Source organism: Colias philodice, chromosome 11 (genome assembly GCF_061535455.1).
Source record: "Colias philodice isolate Cphi_HAF_F1 chromosome 11, ilColPhil1 Martin Lab GWU primary, whole genome shotgun sequence".
Taxonomy (NCBI): domain Eukaryota; kingdom Metazoa; phylum Arthropoda; class Insecta; order Lepidoptera; family Pieridae; genus Colias; species Colias philodice.
The window spans coordinates 10,793,077-10,808,527 of NC_143096.1; the positions used below are offsets into that span (position 1 = coordinate 10,793,077).

Here is a 15,451-nt window from a genome sequence, read left to right on the forward strand (position 1 = left end):
ATAATTCAACTGATAATTAAAAATGTATTTGAATCGTTACACAATAAACTATAAATAATTAATTTACTGACTACCTATTGTTTCATTATTCAAAGAGTTATTAAGTAGGTACTTACAATTTTGTGGTAACTGGTAAAGTCTTTGATTTATCTATTTAGTCCTTTCTAGAACATTCTCGCAAGTTCTACTGCTACAATAGTTCGTGAGTCCATGAACTACAATAAAGTTATTTGGAGACTTAATAATAAAGATTCTAAACTAAGTACCTATTTAATATTAACTGCGGCCATTTTGAAATCATCTTCAATAAAACAATGAAGTTTTAAAGAAATAAAATGTAATAAAAAATATACTAAGGTCTACTTTCCAATCAGGAATATAAGGATTTTAATATTTCTACGTTATTATGTTAATACATATATTTCACAAGTATATGTATTAACATAATAACGTAGTAACACAAGTACCTGGTTAAAATGTGACACAATTTGAAACCACAAAAGCTTTGGTGGATAATGCCACGCCCGAAAAATTGAGAGCTTCGCTTTTGTCAATATATTAATTAATGTATCTATTGTTTGTTTTGTATGCTATACGGATTTGATAGAGACGACAATATCTCTAGCTTGTTTGAAGTTTAACACGTTCGCTGCGAAACAGGGCTTGAAACACCCTGTCCGTGTCTCGTCGTTATAGCGGTAGGAAAAAACTTAAACTTCTCTGTCGTGCGGGAGGCATAACTTGCATCTGGTTCAGTGTAGGAAAGTGATATCTATATATCTGAGATGTGCTATTGATTCCTAGTTCAATGGTATACCGACCTTAATACCGGGTTTCTTAGACCTCGTGCCGCACTGAACAAATAAAAATTCTAACACAGTGCGGAACGAGGTTGCGAACACCTCGTACCACCGCGCACCTCGTACCGCACCCTAAGCTAGCTTCACGCGGTTAGTGTTGTGCAACGCATTCGAGACTATTTGTGGAACAACTTATTGAAGCTTTTACAAAGAAGGACTTGAATGTGGATACAGGTACCTAATTTTCAAACTACTCGTTATAATAAATATCGTTAATAGAAACGTGAATGTGACATGTTGAGTAACTTTCTTCAAATAGGTTGATAATCATGATTACTATTAGTGTGTTTGTTCATTGAATCAACTAGCGGCAAATCCAAAACACCCGGCAATCGGTGTATGGCTCATCAAAATTTAACTCTTGCCCAAGTCAACAAGCCAACAAACAAGGCACATCATCTCTTAAAGGGATCAAAGAAGAGGAGATGTGTAGGATGTTACGAAAAACTCCGCATCTTCTTAACAAGTCGTGAGGCCGACAAAAAAAGTAAAGGAAATTCTCACAGAATGCACTGGTTGCAAACAATATTCTGGTTTGGCCTGTTTTAATAAAAAACATCCATAAGTTTGATAAATAAATACAATTAAATAAAATCGATATTTCTTTTCCCATCACTAAATTATATGAAAAACTGCTATTGTTCAGTGCGGTATGGGGTACATCAGACCCCACATTTTATTTTACCCATAGAATCTAAACTAACTAATCTAACCACGGGCGGCGGTAGATTTAGGTTAATGAACTCATTGTTAATAATAATCACGACAAAAGCCGCACACTTTGTCTTATTTGGCGCCAAAAAAAGGATTTTGGTCTCCTACGGGCGGTGGGGTTTAATATGCCTCGTGCCGCCACAATGTCTGGTATAGGACAAGGTTTAAAACGACCCGTAACGCAGTAATGGAAAGTACAGATATATCTGTGCCGCAGCGAACGTGTTAAATGGATTAGCTTTTCATATTTATCGTAGATTTTTCCATCGAGATATTTTAAGTCAAAGACTATCTTATATTCAGGAAATAAAAGCTTAAAGCAATTCCAATTGAAGAAAACCGTGCTGACAGCTCGTATTACTCCACCCCAGGCTATTTTCATAGTTCAAAACGTGACGATATAGAAAACTTTTTCTAATATTACTTTGATTCCGCAACCAATATGGCTTCGGGCGACAATTTCGGTGGCCGCAAACAAGCCCAAAGAAAGTTTGAGCAAACCCCGATCAAATCAAGTAAAGATTGTTATGGTTTGATTTCATAAATCAAATTTGGTTATATAAATCAAATTTTATTTATCTTATGGGAACTTATAATTATCCTCATTGAGAACTTGTTTGCTTAAAAAGATATATAATTAACAGTTTCAACTTTGAGTTATTAATAGTTTTCATTTTTCTTTTTTCTAGGACATACCTAATTCTAAAATTGTACTAGTAAAGCTTATTCAGAGGAGTCGTATAATTGTTAAAAGTTACAAAATCTTTCTCTCTCTCTACACAAACTTCCCATTTTATATAAACTTAGGCACCCTAAGCCGATAGCGCTGTTGAATGCAAAGTTGTTATCAGCTCTTATTAATAACCTAACTAGCCATCATCCATTCTTATTCGGTAATGAAACTATAGACTATTTAGCCAATGTCTATCTAATGATATGGTATGTATTAATTGATTTTATGATAATATATTGTACCATGACGCAGATAGGTTGTTGGTATAAAACTAGTAAATGAGTACAGTTTAAGATTGCTTTGAAAAGAATTAAAAAGAAAATTATTATGAATAAAATATTTCTATTTTATAATACCGTTGGTTGTAGCTATCCCTCTTAAAAAAGAAAAGTAGGTACGTAGAAGTAATTAGAGCAGGTAGAAGCTAAATAACATTTTAATTAAAATACTAATTGTACATCAACCGCAAGGTTTTGCCTTTGAAACCTTTAGTTTGTATATGACACGTTTCATGTACAAATAGCACAAATTAACAGGCTTTAAATTCGTCGCAATTATTACAATAATTACCGATTATACCTAGGTATATATAATATTATATCAGTCCAATTAGAAAAATAGGATGAAAATTATGTACCTACTAAGTGAGTGATGTTAAGATTTGAAACTAAATCGTAAATAATAATAATAATATTATATTGTGACGTGAAATTTTTGAACAAAATGCCTATTACATGAATTTAAGAAATGTAACGTTACTTAAAACGTAACGTTTCTGTAACATTTAGCCACATCTTATTCCGTACAACTGCACTTGACAGACGTTTAGAAAAACAAAACTGCAAGCATTTGTATTCTAATCTGAAAATGACGTTTATAAACTGCGAAATCTTACAATTTGTAGTTTTAGGATAAAATTTTACGATATTTATGAGTAGAGTTGATAAATAAAATCACATGATGCTATACCTACTTAGACTGCAAATTCTTTTAATATTTTACGTGGAAACAGTACATAAATATTTCATGTATTCATAGATAATATGTTTGTAATGTAATGTAAATATGTGAAATACCCTAAGATAGTGCTCAATGAAATGGGTTTTTAATCCAATTTTTTTGCATCTGGAAAGTCGATTGCCTACAACCTATAAGGCAATAAATAGGAGTAAGGAAAAATAGGAAAAATAAAACAATTAGGTTTATGTACACTTGAATAATCTTTTTATTATATTTCAATAGGTATATTATACAAAAATAATTGTAAACATTTCTTATTCTATAGAATATTAAAATCTACTCACACACGATTATATTTACGTTTTTTACATATTATTATCTATTTACACACATATTATTAACTAGTAAATAATACTATTATTTGATGTACAAATGTCTATAAAAAATGCCAGTATAAAATAATAACAACCTAAACGAATATTATTTTATACAGCAATACAACACTAAATACATTAAAAATGGACTAGCCGTTACAATGCTTCTATACTTTGTTCAATAATTATAGACGAATTCTCTGCTTTTTTACTCTATTTGCAGGATTTTATTAAGTTTTGAAAATTGAGGTTTCCCTTTCATAGCCTTATCAAATCTATACTAATATTATAAAGCTGAAGAGTTTGTTTGTTTGTTTGTTTGAACGCGCTAATCTCGGGATCTACTGGTCCGATTTGAAAAATTCTTTCGGTGTTAGATAGCCCATTTATCCAGGAAGGTTATAGGCTATATTATATCATCACGCTACGGCCAACAGGAGTGGAGCTACGGGGGTGAAACCGCGCGGAGCAGCTAGTTTTAAATATAGCTAGTACAGTAAGTATGTATAGAATTATTATAGTACATTAAGTATGTATTACAATGAGCATCAGTTCTATGTATTTAAATGTATGCCTTGAACAAAATATTAAACAAGACCAATAAATATTATGTCTCTTTGGCACTAAATAGGTTAATTCTTACAATAATTGCTACACACGTAAAATAGCCTCATATTTGATTATGAATAAAGATGACTTAATAAATTCACTTACTTCAAGTATTCTATGAATAATATTATAGTGATTCGTTGCTCTTGCTAATTTTGATATAACTTAGTTAATACGAACAGTACAATAAAAAAATGCACTCCGGGAGTGCCGGCAGAAGTGAAAACTTGATTATTAACGTTGAGCATGTTTGATATCCATCCGTCTTACGCTTTTTCGATCAGGTCACGTGTCCTGACTCGAGTTTAAGATTTTATACCCATTACAGAAAAAGTGCTCAACGCCGCTAAAGAAGTTTTCACTTCAAAAAAACAGACCCAATTTTATAAAATAAATAAAATATGCATATAAATAACGAAGTAATTCAACAAAAAAATATTTTCTTTGCTCCAGTAGGTAGATATAGAACTAAAAAATAAATGTAATTTAATTTTTTAATTTAATTGTTTATTGAAAAAACAATATGTTCAAAAAATAAGAGCATTAAACCAGTTCCAAAAACATTCAAAAAGTTGTCATTCGAAAAAAAAATTAAATAAGCAGTCAAGATATTTTAATTTCGGCCAACATGTTTCATTGCTCTTAACACAACCACTTCAAAATTACTCAGTCTAAACAACAAATACATACAATATACATAGAAATACTGAATATTTGACTATAATTTTAAATAAATAATAAATAAATATTCAGGACAATTTTCACACACGGCACGATCTGATCCCATACTAAGCTTTCGCCTGTGTTATGGAAACCAGATGGCTGATAAATATACATATTATATAATAAATTTTAAATAAATACATATATAGATAATTAACGCCCAGACACAGAGCAAACATCTATGTTCATCACACAAATATTTGCCCCGGGTGGGAATCAAACCCACGACCTCTGGCTTGGAAGGCAGGGTCACTACCAACCAAGCCAACCGGGCCGGTCAGTCAAATACATTTACATAATATTTATTAGTATTACATTACACACACACACTAATATGGACTATATTTACAATCAGTCACATTTAACTATAGTAAATGACTTAGTAATAATTATGAAATACTTACTCTAAAATGTAATCAACTAACATCTATTATGATAATCTATCTATATAGTATATAAAAACTAGCTTACCGCTCGCGGCTTCGCCCGCTTTGTCTAAAACCTAATAAATTATATACTAAAACCTTCCTCTTGAATCACTCTATCTATTAAAAAAACCGCATCAAAATCCGTTGCGTAGTTTGAAAGATTTAAGAATACAAAGGGACATAGGGACAGAGAAAGCGACTTTGTTTTACTATGTAGTGATGAAACCCGTTTCGATTTGTCACGGCATCACGTATGAACGGCTGAACCGATTTCGATAATTCTTTTTTTATTGTATTCCTTGAAGTACGAGGATGGTTCTTATGTAGAGAAAACGTAAATATGTACCACGAGCGAAGCCGGGGCGGACCGCTAGTTCAATAATAAAACCATAATTTACTTTATGAAGGTGTGAAGAAAAAGTAAATATTGTAAAAATAGAAATAAAATAAAATTGAATTTGTAAAATGTGTTTTTTTTATTATAATTTGAGATACACGATATTAATGAATATTCATTTTTGATTGTCACTTCAGTTGAAGACAGAAACGGACGGAGTATAAAACAAATGTAGACTTTAACCATTTTTTTAATAAAATATTTTTAAAATTAATTTACGATTGAAATAAATGAATGGAATTGTAATAATTGTTTGTTTGAACTTTTGTTTTAAGATAATATTGTTTTGTATTATGCCACGCCATCTAGTTAACGTTCCTGGAATTTCTAGATACATATAAACTTTGTGAATACATCAAAAATTAAATTTACCCTTATTACTGAGACTTCACTATCAGTCTGTCTGTCTGTCTGTCCGTCTGTCACAAACTCACCAGGCTGCATCTCATGAAACGAATTGTTTGCAGTTCTAACAAAACGAAATATCATGTTATTCTATGTCGTCGTTATACTAGGTTACGTTGTTGAATTTTGTTGAACTGTCAAATGTTTCCTATTAAAATGGCTCTATTTGTTCTTTGTCAGGTTATACAGCTCCATGTAAGAAGTTTAAGAGTAAATAAAAAGTGAATCATCTCATCCGTGATTTTTCCTCAGCACAGAGTTCGCTTATCATGAGCATTAACTTAAATTGATCATCTGCTCAAAACTTGACATTGGCAGAATCCGTCCTCACTGAAGAATTACTATAGTGCGTCTACAACATGACGTCCTGCGCACAATGCGAATGACTATGCGAGTGTGTGTGTGAGTATGTGCACACATAGCTATGTGTGTGTGTATGTGCGTGTGTGTGTGTGTGCCGACGTCACTTGTGCAGCGCGACGAGCAGTGTGGCGCGGCGCGGGGCGCGGGGGGCGCTGCCGGACTGGCTCGCGTTCAGTGCCTGCAAGATATACAGTTACATATTAATAGTATTGAAGTGAAACTTCTTTATCGGAGTTGGAAAAAAAATTTAGTGTAACATTTTTCCGTTACGCGCCATATTGTTTTTATCCCTTCCACGCGTGATTGACGTATTTCTGTAAAGTTGCATATAATAAATTATTTTTTTGAAAAATAAGGTCATACAAAAGTTTTACTTCTTCTTCTTCTGTATAATATACAAGGTGAAAGGTAAGACGTTAGACAAATTTAGACAGGAGCTTCTACTTATGAAACTGAACAACTTTTATTCTACAACTTTGCTGAATTCGCTAATCAGCTGACCGATTTCCATACAAAGTCTAAATTTTTTTCTACCAATTCAGCAAAGTTGTAGAACAAAAGTTGTTCAGTTTCATGAGAAGAAGCTCCTGTCAAAATGCGTCTGACGTCTTACCAGTCACCCTGTATAATAAGTAATATAGAAATCCCACTAACAGCAGCATGCGAGCGTCTCGCGTGTGTGGAGCTGAGCAGATCGGAGTGCGCGGTGGAGTCGGAGCGGGAGCGGAGCCGCGCGCGGGACCGCCCGCACCACACCCAGCGGTACGGGGGGACGCGTCTGCAACATATACGTAATAATATTACAAAGTTATATCTATACTAATAATAATCTCAGGAACTACTGGTCCGATTTTAAAAATTATTTCAAATTATTTCTATGTTACATAGCATATTTATTGAGGAAGGTTATAGGCTATATATCCACACTCTAAGACCAACAGGAGTGGAGCCACGCGGGTAAAACCGCGTGACACAGCTAGTAAAAAATTATATGGATTCTTCAGGTGACTTGTTGTAGATGTAATAGTTTTAAAGACATGAAAGTATAGCTCATTTAGAGTAAAAAAAGTAGACCATTAGTCAAATCCGGCTCGAAGGACCATGTTAAATCGTGTAACTTGTAAATGTAATTAGTGTAAAAAAACCCGGGTTTTATTACTTTACACCAGCTACATTTATAAGTTACACGATTTAACATGGTCACAAGCACTTTATTAATAATGTGTATTTTCACCATCACATAAAACGGAAGTTCAAAAAAAAAGACGTGTGGCACTCGGGGACTGCCGCGGTAAAGCTATTGCATGCTATGCCTTCAAGCCACACCTCCGCGCCCGTCGGAGTGGGGAGCGTGAGGTTTTTCGTGACTAAATTTCTGGATTCGGTCCCCGCGCTCAAGGCCCGCGATAGAAGCTATGCAATAGCTTAAAAAAGTAAAACATTACTCAAATCCGGCTCGAAGGACCATGTTAAATCGTGTAACTTGTAAATGTAACTGGTGTAAAGCAATAAAAACCCGGAGAACTTTGTTAACAGCGTGTATTTTCACCAACACATAAAATGGAAAAAGATTGCCGTACTTAAAACTTACTTAAAAAAAACCCCAACAATTACCAAGCCTAAAATTATTAATTTCAAAAATATTCTGAAAACGATAAAACTATGATTTCACTCAGTCTAGTGAAAAAGTTTTGAGGAAATATGGATATCTTATTTTTTTCATTGAATTTACGGTCTATAAAGGAAATCAAGCCAATAGTTTCAAGGATAACGGCGTTTATACTAGCAGCCTGCTGATATAATGTATGAAGGAACCGACGAATACAACTGACACGAAGGACTGTCAAATTTTAGAGCCTCTTACCTAATCTGGCCTAAAATAAAACAATTAACACACTTCCAAAATACAATTTCTATCCTCACCTCAAACTGCTGTAAATATGCGGCGAGAACATACAGCAGATCAAAGGATTGGCTGCTGAGTTGAGTGGTGCGAGAGACTGGATGAACGTGGCTATGGCCAGGTTGGCCTGCGTTGGCGGAATGTGGTCATACACTTGGAGGAGATCGAAGAGGATGTAGGGCGACCAGCAGAGGATGAACACTGAAATTTGGGAAATAATTGGTTATATGGTGGCAAAAATATAGTAAATAATATCTTGTTATTGAACTACGAAGTTTGAAATTATGATAGAACAATGAAAAATAGGAATAAGTTATTGCTAAAACGTTATTAAGTAGACCTTAAATTATTTGATGCTTAAAAATTTAAAGATTCTGGAGCTTAAAATTATGATCCAACAAAGTAAAATAGAAAAAAGAAATAAAGATAATTTCAATAAATGTGATACGATAATGAAGTGATGGACATGTGTGAATTTAATGTAATAAATTAATAATACATAAAATTATAGTTGTTAGTGGTCGGCTTATAACTATGAATTGCTAATTGCAATACCTATTGACTGTATAAGTGTATAATAGCGATTCAAAGAAGATAGAAGTTAAAATATCAATACATTACAATTGAAACAGATACGTAATGCTAATGGATTTATTTATAGGAACTAAAATAACAGCAGACAATTCCTACTGTTCCTGGCATTCTAACAATACAAAACAAACAAGCACCAGTTACTTCCAAACTCTAACCATGTCAAGAACTTACTAATTGATATGTTCTAAGAAATATTTAAAACCAAATGAACTAGAGTCGGAAAACAAAATGAACATCAAACGTTACGGACGTCACTCGTCACGTGTTCCGGAATACATTGGCCAAAGAAAACCATAAAATATGTTATCAAAACACTCTACTGTGTTCAAAGTAAATACAAAGAAGACTATTGACGGATTCGTTTAATACAATATCTGAAAACACATTTTTATGGATCCTTTGAACAATTGGCTGCGTTGGGCGAGTAGAGGCAATCACGATAGTGTAAAATAGTAATAGATAGTGTGGCCTAAATATCCATGACCAGCCGTCGTTGTAGATGTTTTTTTTTATAATCACCGTAGGTATTGGCGGCAAATATTGACGATCATTTGTTGGGCCAACGCTGCCCATTGTGTAGAGAGCCCATTTAATAAATTGTAAAATATTGTATCAAAATAACAATGAAATACCTAGCTTTAATGTGCAACTCATCAACTTTACAAAATATATTGAAAGCTTTCCCTTACTTTACCAGGCATAAAAACTAATAGATAATAATGATGGTATGTTTTAAAGACTTTCAAATAATATTATAAATTGTGAAAAAATTGGAATCCCCTTTGAAGTTAGTGAAAACCAATGGTGAAAACTAATTGTAGATATAAATTATGCACACATTTAATGCATGGCGTTCAAATAAGCTTACTATTCAAATCTTGAAAGAACAACAAACAACCAATTTTTATACAAGAATTACGCGATAAAAAAAACCATGTAAAATGAATCACAGTGTGTACACAGCGCTATTTCGGAAGTTGAACCATAGTCTAAATATATTGTGATCTTGAACCGTTTCGAGGTGTATAAAATAAACGATACATCTTGCTCTGACTTATAAATGATCTCGTGTTCGTATGGCGTCTTTAGATAATTGCCTTCCGGTATGAGTTATATAGATTATTGTTTTGAAGATTATCTGGTAATAGAATTTTTATTATGTAAGAGCTTTTGGAGGTTATGAATTTTATATTTAAAAACGTAATGCTTTTTGATCGATACACTCATTCAAATATTGAATTTTGATTTTATTTGAGTTTAATATACCTACTACAAGTGGTAGGCTTGTATGTAATCATAATTTTTTGAGAATGTTCAATGTACATACCTACTTGAATCTTTAAGTTTTACAAGTAGGTGCCACCAATGTTCAGTATTTATTTAAAATAAATACCCCTACTAATGCATTTTATTTCATTTTTTATATAAATATAAAGACAAATTGGTGTCACCTACCATTTAATATTTTAATAAGGAACACTAATAACTTTCTTTTAACAGGGCGGGAATCAAGTTACATTTACGAGTATGAAAGGAAATACGGACATATGACCCAGTTCCCTCATTCTTAAGAAATATTTTTATTATCACTTTGAAACAATTTTAGCAATAACTTTTATCTTCTTTTTTTTTAAGACATAACCATGGGGAAATTTTTCGCCCCAAATTTTACAATTTTATAGTAAAAGGATCACTTCGCGGTGGTTTTCAGGGAAACTATATTATATTTAGTTTTATAACATTCAAATGCCTTATAAATGATAAATTTTTAGATAAGTAATAGAAAAAAATGACCACGAGAATTATAATATTGTCACAAAGTAATATTGGCATTACTTTATGAACTAATACATTCTAATACTAACAACGAAGGCTTAGTACAAATTTCAGATACTAAAACAACAAACAAGTTATTATGTTAGTATAATATTAACTATAATAAACTTAAAATATACATCCATCAAATCACCAGATTAGTTCAGACAAACGTTATAATAATGCTTTATCAAAAACGTCTTTTTAATTTTTACACAGAAACTAAAAAATGACCAAACACACGCAAGTATGGACATCTTATACCAAATTATGATTAATCTCTCTATAAGATGTCTTATTCTATAGATTTCAGCCACTCACCCCACTAATTACTAAACCGATGTGTTGAAAAGCTCTTGGAAGTGATCAATCTTAACTGTCAACTACCTTATGTAATAACTGTCCCGTACCTTGGTAATAAAGTTTGATGATCGTCAGGTTTTATATTGGTACTTTAATTATATGAAAATACTAGATTTCCGCCCGCGGCTTCGCCCGCGTTTTCAAAGGAAAACCCGCATAGTTCCCGTTCCCGTGGGATTTCCGGGATAAAACCTATCCTATGTGTTAATCCAAGTTACCCTCTATATATGTGCTAAATTTCATTGTAATCGCTTCAGTAGTTTTTACGTGAAAGAGTAACAAACATCCATACATCCATACAAACTTTCGCCTTTATAATAGTATTAAGGTAAGATATGAAATCTCGTGTTTCATTCTATGGCTTCGTACTTTTATCTATAAGATTATATATTTTATGATTTATACTTTGTATACCTATATTTTTACTTTGTATTGTCTGTTGTCCATAAGATTGAATGGACGTTTAACGCATGTGTAACATATTTATTTGTCCAAAGTGGATAATTAACTTGATTCAGTGTGCAGACGAATAGTTGCAAGACTAAATCGTGACATCTACTGCGAGTCGTAATGTACCTTTATCGCTATTTACAAAGATAATAAACGTCCAATAGATCCTCAGATTTGATCTCTATCTTTTAAACTAATGACTACGATAAAACCTTATTCGCTCCAAGTAAATAAAGAAACAGTTAAAAATTATTGGCTGTGCCCGAGGAATGCACGAAAATTATCGCAATTTTCGTGCATTAATTTATACACACAGATATACATTGTAACTTACATATTCATTTGTTCACCCAGGCTTTTGCTATCTCACTAAAAACCCTAATAAATATTGACATAACGATAAAAAAACACACTTTGGCACCTGAGTGGCAAATGAATAACCTCCTATTAAAGTCGCCAAAAAAGTTACAACAAAAACAAAAAAACGAAATAAGACAAATTAAAAAAAAAGAACACACACACAATTAATACTCACCAAAAACAATAACAAACGTCATTTTGACGCTTTTAATCTTGGCTCTTGGGATGAGGCCGCGTGAACTGGCACGACGGGACTCCGGCTCGCTCTCCGCTTGCCCTGGAATTGTATTAAGCTTACTAAATAACTAGCCTATGTATTCTTATAATAAATATTTTATAATCTAGTGAACTATACAAATTAGACCATAATTTCTAACGTATTTAGAGACCAAATGTAAGACCTTAGTTTAAAACACGAAGTTAAATAATCCAGTCCACTGACGAATAGAATGAACAACTAGACTCACAATGCAACTTTTTCACAATTGTTGGAAGCCAAACTCTGCCTTCGTGTGTATTAGGCAGAGTTTTCTAATAAGCGATACATAAGACTTCGAAAATGATTGCCGTGGTCTTTGGAAACGTTAGGTTAATCTAATTTTGTGTATTGACATCATATTGCTCAACCATTGCATTTTTGTGCAAATGAAACTTTTCGTACTACAGTAATTGGTTTTCTACGTATTAAGCGCGTCACACACGGTGAAGATACTATCATATTTTATCTTAAGATACTGTTATATTTTATATTACAGTATCTTAACGCATCCGGTATCAGCGTTCGGACCATCATTTTTCTTTTTGTCATTGCGTACTTTAGACTCCTGTAGAACCGCCATCCTGTTACAAATGACCCACAAAATTTCGCGTCATTTGTAACAGGATGGCGGTTCTACAGGGGTCCTTAGTACGCAATGACAAAAAGAAAAATGATGGTCCGAACGCTGATACCGGATGCGTTAAGATACTGTAATATAAAATATAACAGTATCTTAAAGATAAAATATTATAGTATCTTCACCGTGTGTGACGCGCTTTACTGTTAATTAATATTTCTAGGAGATATAAATATAAATCATTGTTTTAGAATTCAAAGTCGTCATAAGAATACCTGGGGAATTTCAGCGTATCTAAATTGAATGCAAGAGGTCTTCATTACTTAGCTGGGTTGTGCACTTAGAGAAATTGGACCTTTTTAAACACTAAGATAGACCTCTATTGACTTTTCTGTTAGAGCAGTGTATTATTATAATCATATTTAATAGAGTACAAAATTATCTATGTATTTTAAACTTATGAACTATCGAAAAATGTTATCGAAGACGTACGGACGGTAGGTAAACCAGAGACTACCTACAATGCAATGGGAGTAGGTAATATAAAATACTAACTCTACGCTTTAAATGCAAAAATATATCCGTGCCAGTTTAAGCATTAGCTAATAAGTTTCCTAATTTAAGAATTTAGGATATTTTCAAATGTTATGTCGTCATTTTTACTAACAAATAAAGTAAATAGAACATAGCCAGAAGATATGAATAAAGCTTTTTAATAATGTATATCAAAAGGACACGATCGTATCGCATACTTTCTAACCCAGTATTTTAGTCATTAGTGCATTCCGTCACACTTTTGTTTCGTTCACATCCGCGAGTTTCTTATGCCTTCTAATCTTATAATCTAGACTGATGGGAGTTTTAAAAATGCACTTTTGAACAAAATAATGTGGGAATATTTATGTTTATCTTTTTGTTTGTGTAATTAAAGTGAATGTGAAACACGCACTGTTGTTTTTGTATATTGGACTTTAAGAGATTTAAAATTACATCGACACTCATAAGAAGGCCGAAACTATCGACAAATTTAATAAATAATAAATAAATAAGTAATAAAATTCACATTTGGCAAATATTTAAACAATCAAGATGTATCATTTGATATTTATTTAATGGAACATGTAGAGGTTTTTGTGCTTTTCGATATTTTAAGATTACTTTAATCAAGCTTTTAGCAATAATTTTTAAATATTAAAAACTTCAAACGTCTGACTTACATACCCATGCCACATAAAACAAATTTTAATCAAAATACTTATCTACATCTCAGTGTTTGATATGGAAATCTTATGAGATAAATATTTGTAAGGCACCATCTTCCCTACTAATTAGTACCGAATGTTAATTATATATCTCTATGAATTAATACATAAATATTATCATTAAATTCTGAGGTAAAAACCTACCTATACGCAGTAGCAAATATATGAAGATTTAGTCGAGTGTAATTAGTTTAGCTTGATGAATGCTTACCTACACTATAGAGGAATGTTCTTCAGATTGTAATAAACATAATGATACTAAACATGATTGATTGATGACTAGAAATTGATTGATAAGTTTATAATCCTAACTATAATATATTTTAGTCCAAATCGTGAGTACTCTTACGCGTAATACGCCGCTATAGCAAGCAACAAACTCACAAATACAACAAAACTCACCATTTCTCCAATTCTTGAATCTTCTAGAATTGACCGGTGGGCTCATAACCACAGCCTTGCTTTTGGTCCAAATAGTAAGTACTATTATTGCGTAACAAGCCGCTATAGCAAGTGCGGGGAGAACGAATATCATGACAGCGACTAGAGTGACCCACACTTGCCAGCGCTTTGTGGTGCCGAGGTCTATCCAGCATTGAAGCTGACCTGGGTATGGAAATTTTAGCTTAAGGGCCGATTTTTCAATGCTTGGATAAAACTTATTCGTCGAATAATGTATAAAACTACCATTTTAAAAACGTATTCTAATTGCCCGTATTTGACAGTTTACGTGACATTTAATAAAGTATTACACGATCATATTATTATGATCGTGTAATACTTTATTGGACGGATAAGTTTTATCCAAGCATTGAAAAATCGGCCCTTAATCTTACAAAATTAATTTAAATTGAAAGTCCAAAACAAACATTCATACGTGTCCATACAGATAACAAAATTTACTTTACAAAGTTAAATGTCTTTCTTTTAATATTGCATGCACACAATTTAGTTTGGTTTTACAGCTCCTGTAGATACGTTGCTAGAAAATTTTGTGTAGGTATTAACAACTCTGTATAGTTCTGTTTTGAGCAGCTCTATATAAATACATAGTTGGAAATATTTTACACTAGGTATTTAGATGTCTATTAACAATATGAAATATTTAATAATTTCCCAAAATATCTACACAATATATCAAGTAATCAATCGAATTAATATTTTTATTCAAAGAATTAATAGGTGAACAAAATTATCACCCACCTTGTACTTCCTTAACTTCATACAGAATAAGAAGCGGTATGGAGAACACAATGCTGATCATCCAGGCGGAAGCGACGAGTGCCCGCGCTCTGTTCCCTG

The 15,451-nt window shown here is 32.7% G+C and overlaps 1 protein-coding gene and 1 long non-coding RNA gene across 2 annotated transcripts in view; both read right to left on the reverse strand.

Annotated features, from left to right (window-relative positions):
- LOC149484873 (uncharacterized) overlaps positions 1 to 15,451 on the reverse strand; it is a 174,955-nt gene that overhangs the window by 102,147 nt on the left and 57,357 nt on the right. The gene's annotated exons all lie outside the window — the stretch shown is intronic.
- The window catches only part of LOC149484876 (cardioacceleratory peptide receptor-like), a 78,816-nt gene continuing 69,918 nt past the window's right edge, over positions 6,554 to 15,451 (reverse strand). Inside the window, exons 6-11 of the mRNA XM_089701212.1 lie at positions 15,353 to 15,448; positions 14,552 to 14,755; positions 12,227 to 12,328; positions 8,490 to 8,670; positions 7,221 to 7,344; positions 6,554 to 6,744 (exon numbers count right to left, since the gene is read on the reverse strand). Coding sequence (XP_089557338.1) covers positions 6,667 to 6,744; positions 7,221 to 7,344; positions 8,490 to 8,670; positions 12,227 to 12,328; positions 14,552 to 14,755; positions 15,353 to 15,448 — 785 coding nt within the window. The 3' untranslated portion in view covers positions 6,554 to 6,666. The remainder of the gene's footprint in view (positions 6,745 to 7,220; positions 7,345 to 8,489; positions 8,671 to 12,226; positions 12,329 to 14,551; positions 14,756 to 15,352; positions 15,449 to 15,451) is intronic.